The sequence below is a fragment of the Protopterus annectens genome, chromosome 6.part1, assembly GCF_019279795.1.
Source record: "Protopterus annectens isolate FY-2018-M chromosome 6.part1, PAN1.0, whole genome shotgun sequence".
Lineage (NCBI taxonomy): Eukaryota > Metazoa > Chordata > Ceratodontiformes > Protopteridae > Protopterus > Protopterus annectens.
This window is the reverse complement of record NC_056738.1, coordinates 574,104,355-574,127,130: the sequence shown is the minus strand read 5'-3', so window position 1 is coordinate 574,127,130 and position 22,776 is coordinate 574,104,355. Positions and strand designations below refer to the sequence as shown.

The window sequence follows — 22,776 nt, the reverse complement described above, 5'->3', positions numbered from 1 at the left end:
GAAGGCTTTGTACTCACTTCTTGTGTGCTTATGTGACATGGCAGAAAAACACAGAAGACACAGATGATGTGAACATGATGATTGATGGCATTCTGACCCATCTGAGAGGTGTCATTGGCCTCTCTAACTTTTTTTCTTTTCCACAATCCTGTTTGAATCTGTCTGATAAATTATACCGTACCACTGCCTCATCTAGTAAATTCCTTGACCTGTGCACCCTCTCTGAGAGTTAGTGTTTCCTGCAGTTTGCCCTGAACTGTTGCCTTTTCATCGTTCACGTGTCCCTTCTTCCCTGCCAATCAGTTATCCATGCCCTCTCCATTTTTCTTTTCTTTTTTGAATTTATACTTGCCAGCTGTGTGTCTTGTCAATCCTCAGTCTATTCATTTTCTTCTCAGTTTGTATTCCTCTGTATTGCATTATTTTTAAATGTATTTTATTTTTTTCCATATGACTTATTTGCTTAACTATAGATGTGGCATTACTTGTACCCTGCACAGTCAAGGCATGACTTCAGCATTGCCAAGAATCATGTTCCATGTTAGGCAGTATACTATCCCATAGGCATTCACTATTTCCCTTTTACAGGGCACAGCAGGGTTCGGCATAGGGGAATTATTATCCCAAAGTCTTTTCTTCTAGCCCTGCCGATCATCTTGACATGACGACATGCATAACATCTATTTGTATATTACCATATGCATCTGTACTTTTGTGCTCCATGTACTGTAATGCTTTAACCAGCCTGGCCCTAGACTATGTTCCATGTTTAGTCTCCAGTGATGACCACACAGTGTTGGCTACATTAAATGTATCCAGGTCACTTTATTGTTTAACTTGGAACCCTATGTGATTAAACATATTTAAGCATGGAGCATGGCTTTAAATATTTTGATTGTATATATTGTTATGACTTACTGGTGATGTGAAGAGAGTTGCTTCACTGTCCCCTGACAGCTCACTCACACACTTATCTGACTGACTACAGCACATGTTTAAATATTAGGATGATCATGATGATGTGTGAACAGTTTTCTTGAATGTGTCAAGTCATGTGTGTTTGTGGCACGCAGTGGTCATGTTTGGCATCTATTCCTACATAGGCCCTTCTGGTACTCCTCCAAATCCTTCCTCTGCTCCTATGGTCTTCTGTGTGTTTAGACTTTATTACAACCATCTACTAAGGTCTGGCTGATACAGCTTTTTATCTATTAGCTGTCTCTTTATTTTTGTCTGTCTGCTGCTTATTTGCATTTCTCCCTTCTTATTCCTAGGCATTTTCTTCAGCACATTACTGTACATTTTGCAGTTTTTGCAGAGGTAAACCTGGGCCCAGTCTAAGAGGATTATATTCAGGTAATAGTGTTGTCAGATATTCACACACAAAATCACACAAGAGGAGAGTGATCACTACTTAGTCTCTCCTTTCCATGTTGAGTCCTGGGTGAATAAAAGCCAGAAGAAATGTCTGTCTTCTTGGTCAATTTATTTATTTTATTTATTTATTTGCAGTTGGTTTACCAGGATAGTCCATTGGGCCAAAATAACCCGTTTTCAATGGAGTCCTGGGGAGAAAAGCTCCAAACACAAGTAGCAAAGTTACAATAAGGTATTTGGTTACAATTATTCAATTACTATGTACTAGTAAAAAAAAATGATGGAAACTTAGAAATACAGCAGGCTAGTTAACAAATATATACAGATATTACAATCTTATATAGCTGAAAATAAAAAGTTTACAATATAGAAAACTGAGAAGCTTTTACAACTTAGGGTAGGTTACACTTGAGGTATCTTTCATGCATTCAGGATGAATAGCTTAATACAAGCAATAGAAAGAAAAATGAGCTGACATAGAATTATTACAGTCTAGAAACTGTGAAGCTTTGTCATCTTAGGGTATGTTACAGTTAAGAGGTACCTTTCAAGTATTCAGAATAAATAGCGTAATGCAAGCAAGAGCAAGGTCTATGAGTTTAGGAGAGTAAGTGGAAATTCCCATTATGAATAGAGGAGTAGAAGTGGAAATTCCCAGTATGAATAGGGGAGGAGATTATGTGGGGTGGGAGCAGGAGCATTCCCACTGGGATATTAGGTGTGAGTGAAGGGATTTTTTTGAATGAGAAGTGATCTGAGATAGTACGAATGGATGGGGGTAAGGAGTTAGAGACGAGCAAGACTGTAGGATAAGAGATTTTTTCCAGGGAGACAAATTGGTTTACACAATTCAATTAGGTTTTGGTTGTTAGATCTTAGTATTCTATCAGGGAGGTGCATTTTAAAGGTAGAGGAAAGGGAAATGTGTTCTTTGTCTAATGTTAAAAAAAATGAAGCTGTTTTCAGCTTGGCTGAATGCTGTGCTGTTGGTATCGTGTACCTATGGCTGTGTCTTGTAGCTGTCATTCATGCTAAGAACCTGGTACTCCATGCAGAGCAGCCAGATGTCATGCTGCAAATTTTGTACATTTACCGCTGTGTTTTATCAGTAGGGTTCATGATAAGAAACTGCTGCTCAGTGCATTTAGATTGAATGCCATGCTGTTTGTTCTATATACTTACAGCTGCTCCTGATAACTGCTCTTCATGGTAAGAAGTGATGCTCAGAGCACTATTGCTGGACATCAGGCTCTTGGTACCAAATACCTGTGCTTGTATCTAATGACTTTTGTCAATGCTGATGAATTGATGCTCAGAGTACTGTGGCCGATGTCAGGTTGTTTGTACGGTACACCTATGACTGTGTCTGATGTCAGGTTGTAGGTATGGTACACCTATGTCTGTGTCTGACAACTATAGTTTTTAGTTAGAAACTGATGTTTAGAGCAGTATGGCCTGATGTCAGGCTCTCTGTGCTAAATATGTGTGGTTGTGCCTCATAATTGCTCTACATGTTAAGAACCTGATGTGTCATACACGTTAAGAACCTGATGTGTCATGCTGCTGGTTTGATGCATATATAGCAAGTATTGTGCAACATCTGTATTATAACCTGCTTTTGTATGATGCTTTTTGGAAGTAGTGCCTAGCAGGGTAATGGTACTTATGAGTCCTGCCTGTTCATCATGGTGGCTATAGGTCAGCATCTCAAAGAAATCCAATGAAGTCTTATAAGTGTGAGGTGCATACCTCTCACCTGTACAGATTTTCAAAGAAGGTCCAGATTCTTGCCTCCTATTTTTGGTCCATTTTTCATGAAATTGTGGTTTTCTGGAAAATCGTTGGTAAGTCATTAAAGAGTGAAGTTAGAAAATAATGGCAGGCATTTGAGTTTTAGACTTCCACCCTTCAGAAAATTCATGCTAACATAAAACCTGTTGTTTTATCAACTTTCTAAGCTTGTAAGAGCAATATTTAAAAAAAAGTCCCTATTTTTTGGCCTTTGCCCCTATTACTTATGACTTTGTTGGGATTTCTTGGTCTAAGAGGTTGACAGGTATGATGAGGTGGGTTATTTGAAAGAACATTATGTGAACTTTCAATAGTTGTACATAAAAGATTTATTTTTTTGGGGGGGGGAGTCCACACGACATATGCAACGGGTAGCTTTTGTAGCTTCTTCCATTATTATCAACTGTAGGGTTACTGCATGTCTGGGAAATAGTGTTGCATCTGTAATTCACCATAGAGCTGTTACAGTCCAGAATTAAAAGAGCTAGTCTGAAACCCACTATATCAGTCCAAGTTGGGGGGGGGGGGTACTTCATTTATATTATTTAATGCACCATGTGAAAATCTGTTTGTAGTAGTCTATGTTATGACTAGCCAAAGCAGTAGGGCTTGTTTTGAGCTTATCTTAACATAGTGATGGTGAACTTCTCCTTCATGCTACTATTCCAAATGATGCTTTATGTTCCAGCCACCTTACACTGGTTAACAGTCTTTGGAGGCAAAAATAAGTGACAAGGACACAATTGCAGGGCTTTAAAGGATACACATCGCAAGTAATGGCATTCCATTCAAAACAACTGCTTGTACCTTTGCAAGCACTGTGCTTGTGATTCTCTATACTTGATTAGGAACATATTACACTGTCTTTATATAATGAACTCCTACGCAGGCATGCAAGTTTGCTTTACTGTACTGTCATTGTAATGCAGCCTGTTGAGCTAGGCCTGCAATAAAATGTCTGTCTGTACTTGACCATGTATTTTATGAAAGTGTTTCACTTGGCTTAAATGTGTTTGTCAGCTAGCATTTTCTATGACTAATTAAAGTGGACTAGAACATTTTTTTTAAACATGACTCATGCATGGAAAATTATGTATGTATACATATATGTATATATATATATATATATATATATATCTAAGGGCTTGTCACACTTGTTACCAAAACAAGCAAGTTCCTTAGGAGATGGAAAGAAAATGGATTTCTTAGTCAAAAACCTACACTGATACACAGACAGCATGGAAACTTGGTAAAAAAAGTAATTAGAGGTGAGGACTCAACCTGGGCACTGAGCAAGAAGCCATACCCGCTGAGTCAACAAGCTTTATAAACTGAATGAGTCATTACATTCTACCTATCACTACTGCCTCCAATCTGTTTTATCCATGAATAGTGCTTTGTGATTTCTGGTGTACTCTGAGTGTAGCTTTGAAACTCATTACAACCCTAGTAACATGTTCTGTTAATATGGGAATGATGTGAAACTGTTCTAATTGGATGTGCTGTAAATGAATTGTCTAGTGATTTACATCTGCATATGTAGATTAAAGCCAGAATAAATGTCAGCTTTTTATCTCATGCAGTTGTTTTTTGCTCTGTGATTGCTATAGATTGTCAGTTTTCCTCAGTAAAATTGCTTTGGTTTAGTGAGACTGCCAAGTGTAAAACATTACTGATAGAAGACTGATGCTGCAAAAAAAAAACAAAAAAAAAACGTTTTTTGAAAAACTTATTTCAACATTTCTTTTTTGTCACACAGTCTAGTATCATATGTTTTAAATGAATGACATTATGCTAGCAAATAAATCTTATTTTTAATATGAAATTGAGTAAATGAACATTATTGTTTCTTTAACCCATGTACAGTTTGTAAATATGATCGAAAGTAATTGCTTCTGACTGAGTTTCCATTTTTTTGTAGCAGATAAAAGTACACTGTCTGACTTTAGAAATTCATTTAAAATGTAGTCCAGATAAGCATTTTAATTAACTGCAGTAACTAAAAACACTCTGTTGCTACATGTTCGTATTCTGTCTGTTTTACTCTCTGATCATCAGTTTTATACAAAATAATTAAATGTTCTTCTCTTTCCCTACAGGTACTGGATTACAGAGTTTCCCGCTGAATTTGACCTCAACCCTGCTCTGGCAGAACAGATAATGGAGCTGAAAGGCCTTCTGTATCAGGCGGGTAATCATAGACAAAGCCAAATGATTACCATAGAAAATGTGTATGTTTATGCTTTTATTCTGTTTGGAAAATGTTTTATTAATTGTACAATACTTTTTTCTTCCTTTTGTAAAAGCACACAGTAAAACCAAACAGGTGTGTCATGTTTTATGCCATGGATCACATTAATGAACCAAGCATCAGATGATTCACAGCAGGATAACATTTCTCATATCTGTTCTGGAATGATACCCTGACCACTGAAGGTTATGTAAAGTGATAAACTGCAAGCTGCGTAAGAAAAAAATGTAGCCAAAACAGGGTAACTATAAAATCCACACATTTCCCCAGATATAAATAAAACAAAATTAATTATAAAATAAAAACATTTCACACAGTACCAGACCTATCAACTGTCCTGTTCTCATTTCAGGCCAGATTTACCCCCACACAGGATGTCCCTGTTTTTTTGAGGTTTGTCCCTATTTACAGGCTTGATTTACACCGTCATATAATTTTCTTCACACTCCTCATCACATGTGATTTTCAAAGCTGACTGGTACACGGAAAACTGCACAATATGACCAACATACTAGTGCCAATTAATAATAAACAAAAACAGAGGGCACACCTTTACATCTCCCTTTTTGTTAAGCATAAATAAATGACTTTGTGTGGCAGAATTTTGCAATGCAATTTATTAATATCTACAGATTTTACACTATCTCTTTGATAATGTCCTCCTTTTATTTTCCATCATCTTTTCATGTTCTGTATTTTAAATGTGTTTCTGAGTAGTATCCCTCACTCTTACTGGAAGAGGGAAGACTTGTGTGCTATTTAGTATTCAAATATTATGCTACTAAGCTTTCCAGATTTTTAGCTGGATGTTCTTCCTTTTCAAGTCCTTGTTTCTGTTTTTACTGCCTGTAGGTGGAGGTATACAGACTACTGATCTCTTGCCAGCAGTACATCAAGGAAATGTGTAAGTTGGGACAGAAAAAAATAATGATACATATGATGCAGAAACACTTATTTCACAGTGAAATGACATAAAAAAGTTTCCAGGGGGAGAAAGGACTGTTGTATAGTCTTTTAAAAATGACTTCTCTCTGCCTAATGGGTTCCTAGGTAAGTACAAGGCAACTGCCCTTGTGGGCCATTTTAAACCTGGCCAGCTTCTCTTTTTGTGCTGTAATTAACCTATCCCATTTGGTTAGAGATTGGTCTTACCCATCCCATGGTTGATAATTGTATACTCCCCCTGATGAAAATAGCTGGGATCATGCCATATTGGAGGGGACCCATGCATGAGATAAAGCATTTAAGAGTTGCCTCTGTCCATTAGTAGTACAGGAGGTAGGCCTGGGGTAAATTTTTTGTTTTCCATCCATAGATCCAGGTTGAGCTTGAATGTAGACAGGTGAAAGTTGTTTAATGTGGATGGGGAGTCATTTATAGACCCTTAGACACACTCGACTTTCTACAGTGTCTCGCGAGGATAACACACATTATTTTATGCAAATATACAAAAGCTCATGTCAGAAATGTAGAGAAAGGGCTAACAATGGTGACAAAATGCTGTGCTGCTCTTATAATAATAATAATACACAATGAGAATAGCACTCCATCTGTACCCCAAATATCTCACGCATACATCCCTGTACAATCTTGACCTTGTTAGCTAATGTAACTTAAAGAATTACATTTCAAAAGTGTGTTCACTCACTGTCTGCTAAAAAAAAAAAAAATATGAGATAAAAGCCCCAGAACAGTCCAACATGTAGGAGTAACAAGCAATGGTAGGGATGTAGGCTTTGCAGTGTTTACTCACTAAAACTTTTGTTAGTCCATGCAGGCTTTTGCATTGTGTGAAATAGTAGCATCCTCAAACAAATACTGCACAACCCCAAACCCATCATTATTTATTTGCTTATTATTGCAAGGTGGGAAGCTCCTTAGAAGTTTTTTAACTAGGGGGGTAAGTTGCAACTAATTCTGTGCCCCAAATAAGTCCCACTACTCCGTTTTCCTCACTGCTCCCACATAACTTGAGCACATCCTGTCCATGTGTCTTTACTGGTCAGGCCTCATCTTACCTGATGTGGATAGCCTTTGAATCTATCATGACCAAGGGAGATATGAAGGGGTCATCAGGATAGCTGCTCAACTGAGCAGATTATAGTGGGCTAATTTCCCACTGAAATGTTGACTAATACAAGTAACTGTGTGTGTGTGTGTGTGTGTGTGTGTGTGTGTGTGTGTGTGTGTGTGTGTGTGTGTGTACGTGCAGTGAAGATGTCGCTAGGGAATCATTCCATCTCCAAAGTGATCCATGTCCCTGTTCCTCCACACCTGTATTCCATTCCTGACCATTGACAGCTTTCTACTTCCTACTCTCATCCATGACCTCACTCAAAGGCCAAGGTTCCTGAGCATCTTTCCCCTTCCCCTGAGACAGATAAACAGGTTGTTTCCTCCTCATTTCTCTCCCTTTCATTGTCAACTATTCCAGAACTTGGGCTGCTAGATGAATCCATATTATCAGTCATACTCCTGATGTTATCCTTATGTGCCTTGGTGCTGAATGTGATGTGGCTATCCCACCACTGCCAACCAATATGTGATGACCCTCCACCTCTGGACCAGTAATCAAGGAGCCTCAATCCTCACCACTGGCACCTGTGGGGAACATTCACTGGGAGCATAACAGGTACACACACAGTATTTACAGATGCAGCTCTCTGCATCAAGTGCAATTTCCTTAAGGACACAACACAGAAACCACAGTTAGTCTGGGGCTGGTTCTGCATCTTTCTCCAGATCCCTAATAAGACTTCCAATGGGCAAGGCTATAGAGTTGAGTCCTTAGCCAGGGTTCCGAGCAAAATCCTCCAACACTCTCTGTCCAACCAGTGCTTCATGTCCCTGTCCAAGTAGCTGACACACACACTCTTAGAGACTTGTTTTATGATTGAGCAGTATAAATACCTCACTGAAATAAAGAGCAAAAGGCACAACAATGTTGCAAGTAAAAAAACTTGATTTATTTGTACAAATAATAAATAAACCATCAAGTTTTTTACTTGCAACATTTTTGTGCCTTTTGCTCTTTGGTTCGATGAGGTATTTATACTGCTCATTTGTTTTTCTTCGGTTTGTTTTCGTTTTATTAGAGATTTGTTTTACACACACCAGGGAAAGTTTCATAGGTGTGTACTAGGCTAATGGCCCTGGAGCCTTTACAAGCCTAGCCCATAGAAGTGCCCTGGCATCATACCGCCCAACATTAGTTTCCACTGCCTCTATCAAGTAGAGCCACTGGAGTTATCTCCAGGGTGAACTTTCTATTACCTCCACTCATCAGGATTTCTCTTGAAGAGGGTCAGCAGGGTGCTTTACTTGACATGTATGGGAAGTCTATTCCAGAGCATGGGCAGTCTCTGGTTGAGGAACTTGTCCCTCCATCATGTTCTATTGATTGCGGTAATAAGGTTGAGGTCTTTGGAGCGTGTGGTGTGGAGGAATTGGGATTTCTTTATATGTAGGATTTCTAACAGAGCTGGGTCAGACTTGGCTTTGTAAGTCAAGCAGAGATCACCGCTAAGAAGGTGATATCAGACAGAGAATAGCTGGAGTCTTTTGAGTCTGTCCATGTAGGACATGTGTTTAATGCCTAGGATCCTCTTTGTGAGATACTTCTGTGGCTTCTCCAGCTGTTGCAGGTGTCTAGTGAGGTACATGCCAAATGGGGCATTATACTCGATAACTGGTCTAATGAGGGAAGAGTAGAGAGAGACTATCTCATTTTTCCTGGATGCAAAACCCTTGGTAATGATTTGTGCCACATAGAAGGACTTTCTGACCACAGTTGCAATGTGGTGGTTGAAGGAGAGTTTGCTGTCAATCTGCATCCCCAGATCTCTTATAATGCCTTCAGTGTTCAGTGGGCTCCCATCAATGTGGTAATTAGTGGGAACTGAGTTTTTACCTAAGGGGATGACGATGCATTTTTTGGCGTTAAGCTTAAGGCCATGATTTCAACACCACTCACTGGTCTCAGTAAGGCCTTTCTGTAGGATGTCTGCATCACTTGGGGAGTTAATAATGGCTCCCTGCTTGCAGTCATCTTCAAACTTGGTCATCCATAGTCCCTTTGTGTTGGCCTGGACTTCTGAGAAGTAGATGCTGAACAGGAGAGGACCCAGGATTGATCCCTGTGGGACTCCACTCATGACTGGTCAGCAGTCTGAGTTGGAGTCTGCTACTTTCACACTGTGTGTTCTATCTGTGAGCCAATTTGCAACCCACCTAGTGATATAGGGGTTGATGCCTAGTTTGCTGAGGTTTATCAATAATTCTGAAGTGAGGAGTGGTATCAAAGCCTTGGCCTGATCTAGATAGGCTGTATGCACTCCCTTACCTTCATCCACAGCCCTGATGACTGACTCAAAGAAGTCAGCCAGATTGAGCTGGCATGATCTCCCTTTCACAAAGCCAAATTGCATGGGGTCTAGAGTTTGGAGATTTCCTATATCTTTGTTAATCAGGTCTATGATGATGCACTCCATAGCTTTATATATCAGGCTCATCAGGCTAATGGGGCGATAATTCCCAGGGCCTGTAGTCGCTCCCCTTTATGGAGAGGGATGACTGTACTGTGCCATTCAGTAGGGAGAAAGCCTGAGGTGAGGCTGTGACTGAACAGGGCACACAGCTGTGGTGCCAGTTCACTTTGTAGTTCAAGTAGAACACAGCCAAGGATATTATCGGGTCCCATGGAAGCTGTATTATTGGCCTTGCTATGCCCCTTTTGTCCAGACAATAAGGTAGTTATCACTACCATCAGAACCCCTCACCAGGTACTTTAAGGTCCTTAACAAAGGATGTCCAATTTACTGAGTTAAATAAATATTAATACAAATGGTAACAACGAACAATGTTTGCCAGGTAAAGCACCCTCAATATGTAGAACCACAAATGCAAAAAGAATTAGAGGAGTGCACCATGAGCTGTAAACACAAAGTAATGTCCAAGTTGATAAAATCCAAGGTTTAATGAGAAAACCATACAAACAGACGAAATAAAACTGCAGAGAGTAAGCGCTTTCGCGTTGAGATCAACGCTTCATCAGACATCAAGTGCAGTCAAACAGACAAACTCTTATATACACTGAATGACATCATTGTCTTGTTTAAATGGGCAAATCAAGCGCAGAGGACAATTAAGAAACTAAAAACTAATTAAAAACAAATGGACCACTTGTGATGAAAAAAGCACATACAAGAACCACATAAAACTAATGCCTGAGAGGTCTGTTGGCTAAGAAAGGTTTTAATGCTACTCTTTCATTCAATCCAAACTTGTGGGCTTGTAGTTTCAAGATCCATTTCCCCTCTCTTTCTTCTGTGCGATTCCTAATGGTAGTTTGACCAAGAGCAAGGCTATTAGGAGTGGCCCACACAATGTCATCAAATAAATATGCAAGTAGTCTCAAAACTTAAATATCTCTATAAAGATCAGCCACAATGAGAGGTTTAAATATATTTAATAATAAATAATAAAAGAACAAGAAAATACTAGATATATATTCACAGTGACATCAGAGTTTAAAACCAGGAAATACTTAAAATAATACTGAAGGACAGACTCAGACAAATAAATAAAAACATCTAAACTAAGCTTCACTATATTCCTGACTGAATCTAAGAGAATCATTATTCCCTAATGACTTACTTAATAGAGCAATGCAGATGATGTGGTGAATGGTTCTGTTCTTTTTTATCAGGCCCAAGACAGAATACAGAATGCTCTGTCTCACTAAGGGATTTCTCAAAATAATACCTAAAATATTACTTCTAAGATATTTTAGTCACAACTGTTCCATAGTGTTTGAAACTTGTGTATTCTTTTTATTGAACAAAATCACAGAATATTAAGAAAAAATGTATACAAATATAACTTATTATATCATCACAGATAACCTATTATATAATGAAAGCAGACTGGAATAATACTGATTTAACAACAGTAGTGGGGAAAGTATTTGGAACGTATGTTCAGGAACAACAGATGCTTCCGATTGCAAAATAAAACTATCAGGTAAAGGAGCATACTGGACATTGGTTCCTAAGGAAATGACTGTTACTTTGTATCACTTTTTACCACCGTCGATGTGCAGTGATTGTAATGTTATAAAGGATAAATTACTGTTTGATAATTCTGCTAAAGTGAAATCTAAACCAGTGCACAGAAGATTAACAACAGACAAGATGGAATCAAAATGGTCACTATGTAGAACGTATTGGAGGGATGCATTCAGTGAGAAGTTTTGAGAGGGAAATTAGGATCTAGGCACACAAGGGCAGGAGAATATAGTTCCATAATAACAATATAATTGAGATGAGAGACAGCAGATATAAGAAATGGAAAAGCAGTCTAACTGATTTGAAAACTAGCTGAATAGACCAACTAAACACTATGTGAAACAAGATCAAGAAAAAAATTGAAGAAAATTTAGAGAAAGATATTGTGCACAACAGAAAACCATTTTATAGATATATAAGATGTAGTAGGGCTAAAGCAGTAGATTTCCAAAATGTATTCTCAAACACAACAGATCATAAATATATTTACAAAATATTATGCAAAATAATTTGACTCCAAAAAGGGAATGATAAATTGCCCTAGTAATATCTACAAAACTTCATCTACTGAAATTAAATTAGATCGTATTGAAAAAGTATCAAACTGGGCCCAAACAAAACACATGGAATAGACAGAATTAGTAATAATGACCTGAGAACACTTCTGAACTTTCCATACTATTACATCCGTTTTTCACTAGGTCATTTAAGTACTGGCAGATTCCTCAGGATTGGAGACTTGCACTTGACCTTCAAGGGAAAGGTGAGCAAGACAAACCCAGAGACATACAAGTCTAAAAGTTTACTTTCTTGTGGAAAATAATGGAGAAGGCATTTTATAGAAATTGTCAGAAATGGGAAAGGCTGGAACTTAAACATAACAGCATGCATATGTTGAAAAAAGGTCCCTATCAATTGATTCAGAAACTCAAAATTCATATGGTCGAGACCATATGATCAAGGTTTTGAAAACCTGAAGATTTTGGATGGAGATTGCAGCACAGTGTAGATTTGGAAATGTATCCTTTTCCTCACTGTAGTGCGATCTCTGAGTTGGTATATATAATTTGCAGGGGGTGCAGGGGGCTTGCCCCCTACAAAAATGTAAAAAAGGTAGATTTTTTTCTGTTTTTTGTGTGTATGCTTTTTTATGATGATCAAGTTTTCGGAAACTCAATCATATGTTCTCGACCATATGAATTTTGAGTTTCTGAAAACTCGATCATCTGACAGACCCATTGAAAGTATATCTATAACCTCCAATTACATGGTTCTAGTACCATAAAATAAGAGCTACAAATGGAAAAATTGTGCTGTGATGTAATTTATATAGTCTTAACTTCATCCTTTGATAGGTTCATACAGAAAACATTGTTCAGTAAATTAGAATAACTAGGTATTGATGTAATTTTGATGAGATGGATAGTTGCATGGCATACAAGTAGGACATGGCAAGTATCATACAGCAGATGAACAGGTGAAATTTGTGTTTACAGTCATGGTGTCCCAGAGGGCTCTATCCTAGGTCCACACTTATTTAGGTTATATCTTACTTATTTCTTTTTCATCTGAGGTATTCTACAGTGTGCATGCAGATTATTTTAAATAGGTAAGCTGATTACATATAGGTAAACTGATTTGTTTAGACATTTTTAAGAACAGCCTGGACACTTATTATGGGAACAGCTGTGTTGGTATACTGGCAGGCTAGAACCACATTATTGCCTGTGCTTGAACTATTTAAATATTTGTATGTATAGATTGAAGGGTAACTGTTTTAATATAGCACACAATGATTACAACTTGTGGATTTGTAGGTATATGGGTAGATCCAACTCTGAGTTTGTTTATAGAATTGAAGGTTATATAAAAAGATTTATAAAGTCCAGGAAATCAGAAATGATGAAATCATATTTGTAAGTTACATTAGACCCAAACTAGAATAGAGTATGGAAAAAAAAAACAACATGGGAAGCTTATGAAAAAACAAGCATGTACAAATTGGAAAGACCACTGTGAAAATATATCAAGGGGATCAACAGATATAATATCTAAACTTGCATGATGTCTTGTATATACATATATTTAACAGGATACCTTATAAAGGTGTATAGGGCATTTAAAGATAACTATATCTGGGAATGTTTGGGATTATCAAAAAGTAGTAGAGAATCATCAGACAACTTATGTAGAAGATTCTATAGGAATGAGAAGTGTAGTAAATGGTACTCTGAGAGAGCAGCTGATGCATGGAATAGGCTACCAAATTATATGAATGCAAGCGCTGGTTTATATATTTTTAAGACCGTATTATGGGACTGACTATTTCAGTAAATTGTCAGACTAGAAGGGCATTATTGTCTTGGCCTGAAATATTTGGACGTATGTGTTAAAGTTTTTCAGTGATATATCAACAGAAAATAAATACAGGTGATAGTTTTAGTATTTTGCATCAGTGATTGTGTAATGTGTAGTGCATGAGGTTATGCTTAGGGGCAGCAGAGTTATGGCTAGCACACATGAGTACAGTGGTACAGGCTTTAACTCCCACTGTACTCTCGCACATGTATGCTAACCAAAACCCCATCCCTACACACTACCTTACAAAAAAAACCTTTTCTATAACAGTATTACTTTTCAGAAAAATTGTCTGGATGGACTGCTTTTTTTAAAATCACAAAAGAAAAGCATTTTTTTCAGCCATTTTTTCAAAACTTTTTGAAGTTTGGCATATGTATTCATCTTTGTACAATACTTTTATACAACTGTGATGGTGTGTGTGTGTGTGTGTGTGTGTGTGTGTGTGTGTGTGTGTGTGTGTGCGCACACATGCGCATGCATGCATGTGCAGTATTATGATGGGTTACAATGACAGTTTTTTGTTTTGTTTGTGATATTAGGATTAGATGTATGGGATCCATAATGTCTTGTTTAATTGACAGACTGCTTTTTGAACCGAAACATCTACACCCTTGTGAGATTGGTAGGCAAAACAGTGATACTCCCAAGGTCACAAACAGAAAACATTTTTGTAGGGATAGAAGCTACCATGCCGATCCTGATGGGACAGTCCCACCAGCCCTGAACTATGAATTTTATATTTACAGGCACCAATGCCAAGCTCACTCATACTAAGAGAAGAAGGGGAAACTGAAGCCAATGTGTCACTCACCTTCTCCATTTTTGATGGAAGAATCCCAAAAGTCATGAATTATAAATTTTATATATACAAGTTTAAACTCCAAGCTCACTGAAACTAAGAGGAAAAAGGGGAAACTGAAGACAATGCATCATTCACCTTCTCCATTTTCTCCAAGTCAGGCACAATGACAGGATGCTTGTGATCATTTGGGTATACAGCTCAGCAAGCTCCACATGGTGCCTTGCAGAGTCCTACAAGTGGCCGAGAGACAAAAGAGAGACTTTGGACTTGATGAAGTATTGGTTTTGCTTGTTGTTTCCCTGAAATACTAATCCCGCCTAAAACGTGGCTTTTCAGTGCTTCTGTGGATCCCTAGTGATATCTGCATTGCTTATTGTACTTATTTCTTTTTGCACTTGAAAAAAGTTACTGTTTGTCGTTTTTGCATTTAAGTTACCTGTAACACAGTCGCAGGCTACACACTCAAGTGCGCTAGCCTCCTCTGTGTATTTAAAGTAATTTAAGCTCTGCATTTCTGTTTCTGAAAAAAAAAAAAAAAAACACAAAAAATTCCTTGTTTTCCCACCTTTCTGAACTAGTCTAGTTCAGTTTTCAGACTTTGCTGAATCCAGGACTGTGGTAAAGGTTCCTGTGTTGCCCATGTCATACCTGGATAATTAGGTGGCTTCCTTGTTCACTGTGAGAGAGGGAACTCTGAGCAGCCTATCTGTCCCTGTAGGAGTGGTCCCAGCCCAGCAACTTGTAGCTCATTGGCCATTTTGGGCTAATTTCTATCCTTTTGATCTCCCTGATATAAAAACCACTTAGCGCGGTTTTGCGTGGGTTTGCGCACCATGCAGCGCTGTTTAGCTGCGGTTAAACTATTCCAGGCTTCACGAAGTCTGCACTTCAGTTTTTCCCTTGAAACTTGATACACTTCAACCCAGCACTAGAAATAAGGCACTTTAAGACCGGTACTTACTAAAACTAGCACTAGCTTACAGCTGGCACTTCAACCCTGTACTCAGGAAGTATAAGGCTCTTTACTCATCCAATCAGCAATACAGTCCAAACCATCTATTCAGGCATGTTCAAGGGACAGCTTCAGGTGTACTCTCTGGTCCAGCTGGTGAATCTGGGCATCCTAAGGCAATGTTACAATTGCCTCGTGTACACAGACAACCCCCTCCTCCTCCTCCTCCCAACCAACACAAACATATGTGAGAGATGCAGCTACACAGCCAAGCTGGAGGCTAAGCTCTCTCAACCCATGACTGGATCATCCAGTCACAAGGAGAAAGGCAACACTAGCACCACATTACCAGACTCACATAGACCAGCCATAGCTGCACCAGCAAACAACTCTCAGAAACACGCAAAAACATACTTGGAGGCTCTAAATAAGAACATGCCTAAACAACAGAGACCTCCTAAGCATACACCCAAGCAACCCCCACCCCACAACAGAAACCAGGTAACACATACATCACAATGTCAGTGTGCCAAGCAAAAACAGCCCCTAAGGCTAAATAACACACCTAACACACTAGTAATCGGTGATTCTATCATCAGGCACACAGACGTCCCACTCACTAGACTGAACAAGGAGAAGGTTACCGTAAGCTGCCTGTCGGGTTCCAGAATCCGCCACATAACACATGCACTCAGGTCACTCCACAACAAGTACAGATATGACTTTGTCATTGTACATGTTGGCATAAATGACCTGAGACTTACCTCCCTGGACTACATGAAAAGAGACATTGAGGAGCTCTCTGACCATGTAGCCCAGGCTAGTATGACTCTGACTCTGAGTAGCATCCTGCCCTCACCCAAAATGATGCCAGCACACGAAGAAAAAATGATCAGTTTCAACAATTAGTTAAACTACTGGTGTCATTCAAAGGAGATCCAGTACTTGTCAGCCTGGGATGACATGCTTGACAAGCCACGTTGCTTCGCCAGAGACGGCTTGCACCTGTCGCCCCTGGGCTTTCGAATACTGGCCAAGACTCTTGCCGCCCCAATACTGCCTTTTTTATGCAAGGCTCAAAAGACAAACCCACCTCCATAAACAACAATAATAAACAAAAACTGAGGGTAATGCTGCTCAACGCTAAAAGTCTAAACCTCAAAATGCACGCATTCGAGGCTCTCCTTAGTATGGAAGAAATCGATGTATGTACAGTGACAGAAACCTGGTTCAAGGCTCCAGAGAGCACCCCAGCACTACCAGGCTATAACTCCTACCATACCTTTAGGTCCCAAAACCAGGACCGGAACAAAAAAGGAGGGTGTGTGTCCATATTCATCAAGAACACCTACACCTCCAGGCTAGTAGTGCAGCACGTGGAATCTGAGACCATCAAAGTGCAATTGACAGTGGGTAAATTGACTGTTCAATTTATAGCTTGCTACAGATCTCCCACCTTGTTTCAGGACCCTCACGCAGCATTCCTGAGAACATTAGAAAGTATGAAGATTCTACCCAACACCATGCTACTGGGTGACTTCAACTATCCAAACATTGACTGTGAAAACTACTCAAGCTCAAACTCTCTAGCCCAACACTTCCTTGAGTTTATAAACTCAAACTCCCTGGAACAGCTGGTCACTACTCCCACAAGAGGTGACAACATACTTGACCTGGTCATCACCAACATGGGGAACCTATGTTCCACACCGGAGGTAAACTCGTCATTGGTAAGATCAGATCACAAACTAATCACACTGGACATCCACATCCCGATCCCACCCACAGTCAAGGAAATCAAGGTAAAAAACTTCTCTAAAGCCAACTTCACACTTCTCAAGACCGAGGTGGGAAGTTTCAAAGCTCCCAATCAAATGAAAAATGATGACCCATTGGCAGAATCCTTTACAAGCGCATTCTATGAACACCTTCAAGAATGCATGGACCGAGCCATCCCAAGTAAAACCAAGACCAACTCCTCAAAAAAGAAGAAGCCAGTCTGGTGGACCCTGGCCATAAATAAACTTTACAACAGGAGGAGGAAACTCCTGCAAGATAGAACAAAATCCCAAAATAAGAAGGCATCTCTGATTAACATCAGTAAAAAACTGCGCTCCCTCATTAAATCATCCAAGGCCAACTTCAAAGAGAAAAATAGCCAATGACTCTAAGGATAACCACAAGGCCTTCTTTAACTATGTCAAGAGTCTAGGGGCAAACTCTCAGATATGCTCCGAGCTAGTGCATAACGGCCATAAATACACTGAACCAACCGACATTGCCAACATCCTGGCTGACAAGTTCAGTGCAAACTTCACCCTCCCTCCACCAAAGGTGCTAGCACCCATCCCAGTAGAATGTGGCACTCCAGATATCTCAGACACACAAGTAAAGACAGCCCTTGCAAAGGCCAAAAACACAGCATCAATGGGACCAGATGGTATACCAGTTTGTGTCTTACACGAGCTTCAAAATGAACTAACCCCCCCCCCATCTCAAAACACTATACAAACTCAGCCTCTCTACAGGCTATGTACCCAAATAATGGCGTACAGCAACAGTCGGACCACTCCACAAAGGTGGTGCCACAACTGACCCTGGGAACTATCACCCTATAAGCTTGACTAGCTTGGTCTGCAAAGCCATGGAACGCATTGTCATGGAGCTCATTAACAGGGACATTGGGAACCTCCAGACACTGGACCCCATCCAGTTCGGCTTTGTTAAAGGCAGATCTTGCCTCCTGAACTTGGTCGACTTCTTCAAAACAGTCACCAAGGCCATAGATAAAGGGAAGGTGGTCCACACAGAATATCTGGACCTCGCTAAGGCGTTCGACACCATCCCACACTCAGGAATCATAGACAAACTCACCAGCTTAAATATCAACCCCCATGTCATGAGATGGGTTTCCAATTGGCTCTCAGATAGTGCCCACAAGGTAAGAGTGGCAGGTGCCATGAACCAGTCACAAGTGGAGTCCCACAGGAGTCAGTCCTGGTACCCCTCCTGTTCAGTATATATTTCTCCGAAGTACAGGCAAATGCAGAGGGACTGTGGATAACCAAGTTTGTAGATGACTGTAAATTGGGTGCAATAATTGACTCTCCAGCTGACAGACATCCTGCAAAAGGGTCTCTCAGAGACAAAGACCTGGTGTCAAAGTCATGGCCTCAAGCTAAATGCCAAAAAATGCATAGTAATCCCATTTGGGAAAAACAAAGTACCTACAAACTACCACATAGATGGGAATCCACTAAGTACCAAAAAAGTAATTAGGGACCTGGGTACCCAAATAGATAGCATGCTCTCCTTTGAGAACCACATAGCCAGAATGGTCAGGAAATCCTTCTATGTGGCACACCTGATCACAAAGGGTTTCATATCCAGGTCCAAGGAGGTGATTGTGCCCCTTTATTCCTTAGGCCCATAATAGAGTACAATGCCCCATTTGGGATGTACCTCACTAGACACCTGCAACAACTAGAAAGACCACAGAAGTACCTCACTAAGAGGATTAAGGGCCTTAAACAATTACCCTATATAGCACGACTAAAACAGCTCCAGCTCTTCTCAGTCGCTTACCATCTGCTCAGAGGTGACCTATGCCTGACCTATAGGGCCACGTCGAACCCTGAACTAATGGACATGCTTCACCTCAAAAAAACGAGATCCCTCAGAACCACTCATTCTAGCGACTTGAACCTATGCACAACAATAAACAAGACATACTGGAGGGATAGATTCCTGTCCCAGCGACTCCCCTCACTCTGGAATAGAATCTCAATCCATATTCGACAGAGCTCCTCTCTGACCCTCATCAAGAGAAATCATGATGAGTGGATGGGTAATTGTAAGTTCTAACCTGGGTCACTTCAGGAGCCCTGTTAGACAGAGGCCCAGGTTACTAATCTAATGGGGAGGCGAAAGCCATCACTCTGTGGCTAGGCTTATAAATGCTTATAAATGCCCCTGGGCAGATAGTCTAGTACTTACCTATGAACCTATGATCTGATAATAAAGTATCCATGTAGCTACCAGTATGCCTTTCATTTTATGTATGTGATATTTTAATGTCGGTCTATGTGGTTTAACTCAGATTTAGTATGTATTGGTATGATTAGTTGTACCTCAGTTGGTTTAGTTCAATTGGGTGTACCTCAATGAATTTACTATTCAATAATATGTGATATGCTGGCATATTCTTAATGTAATTTTGACTCCCAATTTGAGTCAATTGGGCTACCCGATACAGTTGATTGTTTTTCCTGTTTTGAATTTATGGCATTCTAAACTTCATCTATTTTAATGTCTCTGTCTTATCCTCAAGTCAGTTCTTTTTTAATTGTGTTCCTACTATACCATCCCTTTAATTTATCATCTTGTTGGAATCTACATCTCTACAAAATTTGTTAAACATTTCTCTTATAGCTATACCCTTATTTACTGTTTTTCCACTTTAAGCAATCGGCTCATGTATCATATGTTCTTTTTCTCTCCTTTAAATGTCCAAGCTAAATATCTAAATTTTCTTTTCCATTTGCAGCTTGCAAAAATATTGTTGACACACAGTTTAAACTTCTATTCATGTTAATTAAACTACTTTGTATCTTAAAATAAACCAAAAGCATTCCAGAAGAACATTAGAGCATAGCACACTGCACAAACTATGACTTAAAAAAAGCACAATCAAAAGTTTTATAGATAAGTGCTCACTTTTTTAATCCACAAAACTTCATCAGAGCTGACCTTCATTTAAAAATGTTCGCTTAATTGCATTATCTAAATGAAATAATCATGTGATGAGTTGAATCAAAATTTTAAAGACATAACTTAAAAAAAAATACAGATAAAAGGATCCAAAAATCTAATATAGTTAAAAATTATTGAATGGCCAATAAATACTTAGAAATGTTCATTAGATATGCTGTGATTTTAACAAACATTTAATATTAATGTTACCATTTAAACCTGGTAATTTATCTTTCAATAGCAAAATCTGCCAATTTAATTCTTTAACTTCTAATACATTATTAGTCTCTATCTAAAGGAGTTTCAGTAACAAAATCATCCACAGAAAATACAAACTTTGAAAATCTCCACAATATATAGTATGCTTATCTAAAGCATTAGTAGAATCCTTTTTCTTGATAGCTAAAATATGTTCATATATTCTTTTAGAAAAAATTTCTAGTTGTTTTCCTGACATAAAAACCTTCACAGTATTCATACGTAGCTAAATAAACTACAAAAGTAGAATTATACATAAATCTATTTTTAGCTCAAATCTGTTTTTACAGTGTTTTAAAATGGCATTTGATCCCTCATTAATGTATCTATATTATTTACATTGTTGACAGCAGAACATAACGCACCAAACAGTGTGCTTAAATTCAATGGACTTCTCAAATGGACCTTTAAAATTAGAAGTTCTGTTGTATGTGAATTTTGGTTCATTACCTAATACTGATGATACATCTTGATTCCCAAGAATAATTTTCCAATCATTGTTCAGAACAGTTCTAATATAGCAGGAGTCAAAAACTGGAATAAGTAATGCCCTGACTTTTGAAAGGTCTTCTTTATTTGCATTGTTTTTCTTTAGACCATTTCTTAGTATATAGCAAAATTTGGTACTCCCAGAATTCTTAACTTCTGTAATAATTTTTATGTCTTTTGTGTATGCCCTTTCAATGAATAAATCTTTGAAATGAACGATTTCTTCTTCAAACTTGACATTATGGCTAATCAAACGACTCAGTCTTATAAATTGCCTTCTAATGACACTATCTTTCATAAGTTTAGGATGTCAACTGTCACTACTTAAATAATTGTTGGTGAAAGAGGTTTTTTCTAAAATGTTCTATGGATATTAGCACTAAAGTATCTTCTTCAAACTCCTGTCCAAAATCCCTATGTGACTCATTCATTTTCTTTGGCATGAGCACCAGATCGTTTATGAGCTCTACAGTTCATTCACAGTATAAACTTGACAACTTGTAAGCCAATTCATTCTACAGTAGGTAAGGGTCAGGAAATTGGGGCAGGCTGTCTTTCACATGGAATGGACCTGAACTGTTCTAACAACTGCCTGTGGCAGCTGTTGCACTGATAATACTGCTACATAGGGGATGCATACATGCATCACTATACTCTGAAACCACCTGCTTACCTACAGTGTGATGTCACTTTGACCAATTTGACTCAAAGTTTACACTTGCACTCCTCTTTGAGTGCCTAGCATCACTGAACCATCTTCCTCTGCACAAATGGACCAGCTGACAAGTGCCACTTTCCCCCATTCCCATGGCTTTTCTAGCACCCAAGTTGCTACTCAAAATCACATGTGGATCATAGTCAGGGTGTTATCCTTCTACATCATATAGTAGGACACTACTTCTGTTTTAGGACTCTGCTTTTTCTGAGCTTGTTCTGTCCTTTTGTTATATGACATATCTCAGTTTGCATTGCAAGAGTTCAACCCAGTATAAATATCCTTTTGAATTGAGATATAATATACACGCTTGTCTTTTCATGCAGTCTTTGATATGACCTTCTTCAGTGAGTTGATTATTCCCTCCATTCATTCTCATGGGATACCCCTTCTGCTACACTATATCAACTGGGTCTCTGAGACTCAGGTGTGGAATCTTCATGATCATAATTGTAAACTTTGTCAGCTAGTATGTTATTTGTAGGCCCCTCTATTTTAATAAGGATTAATAATTAGGAATTCTGGAGACCACATTACCCCTTAACCTTCATGCTGTGGGGGGGGGGGTGTGATGGGTCAAATAAGGTATATCTCAGTCTAAACAGAGGAGAATATAATTAAACAAAAAGTGTTTGAGGACAAAATAAATAAATTATCAAGAGTTTTGTTCACTGTAGAGGGCTTCATCATTGAGTATCTGGTATGGTTAGTATTCAAAAGCATCTGTTATTTTCCTAGTTAGTAGTTAGCAAGCTAAGTATTCAGAAAAAAAGAATCTAGCCTGATATGTTAAATACTTAAGTATCACTCACATTCTTAGTTAATCGTTAGCAAACTTCTTATTCAAAAATAAAGAATCTGGCCATCCTTTACAATTCAGTAATATCTTTGAAATTAGAGAAGACATGTCAATTATTTTGTGATCAGATCAGTGTTAATAAAACAATATCTAAACTGACATTT

General features: G+C 38.7%; 1 protein-coding gene across 7 annotated transcripts in view; it reads left to right on the top strand.

Annotated features, from left to right (window-relative positions):
- The window catches only part of RASGRP2 (RAS guanyl releasing protein 2), a 1,579,354-nt gene that overhangs the window by 1,216,626 nt on the left and 339,952 nt on the right, over positions 1–22,776 (top strand). For all 7 annotated transcript variants that reach the window (XM_044076007.1, XM_044076006.1, XM_044076004.1 and 4 more), the window contains one exon: positions 5,268–5,399. In XM_044076007.1, the coding sequence (XP_043931942.1) occupies positions 5,268–5,399 (132 nt within the window). The remainder of the gene's footprint in view (positions 1–5,267; positions 5,400–22,776) is intronic.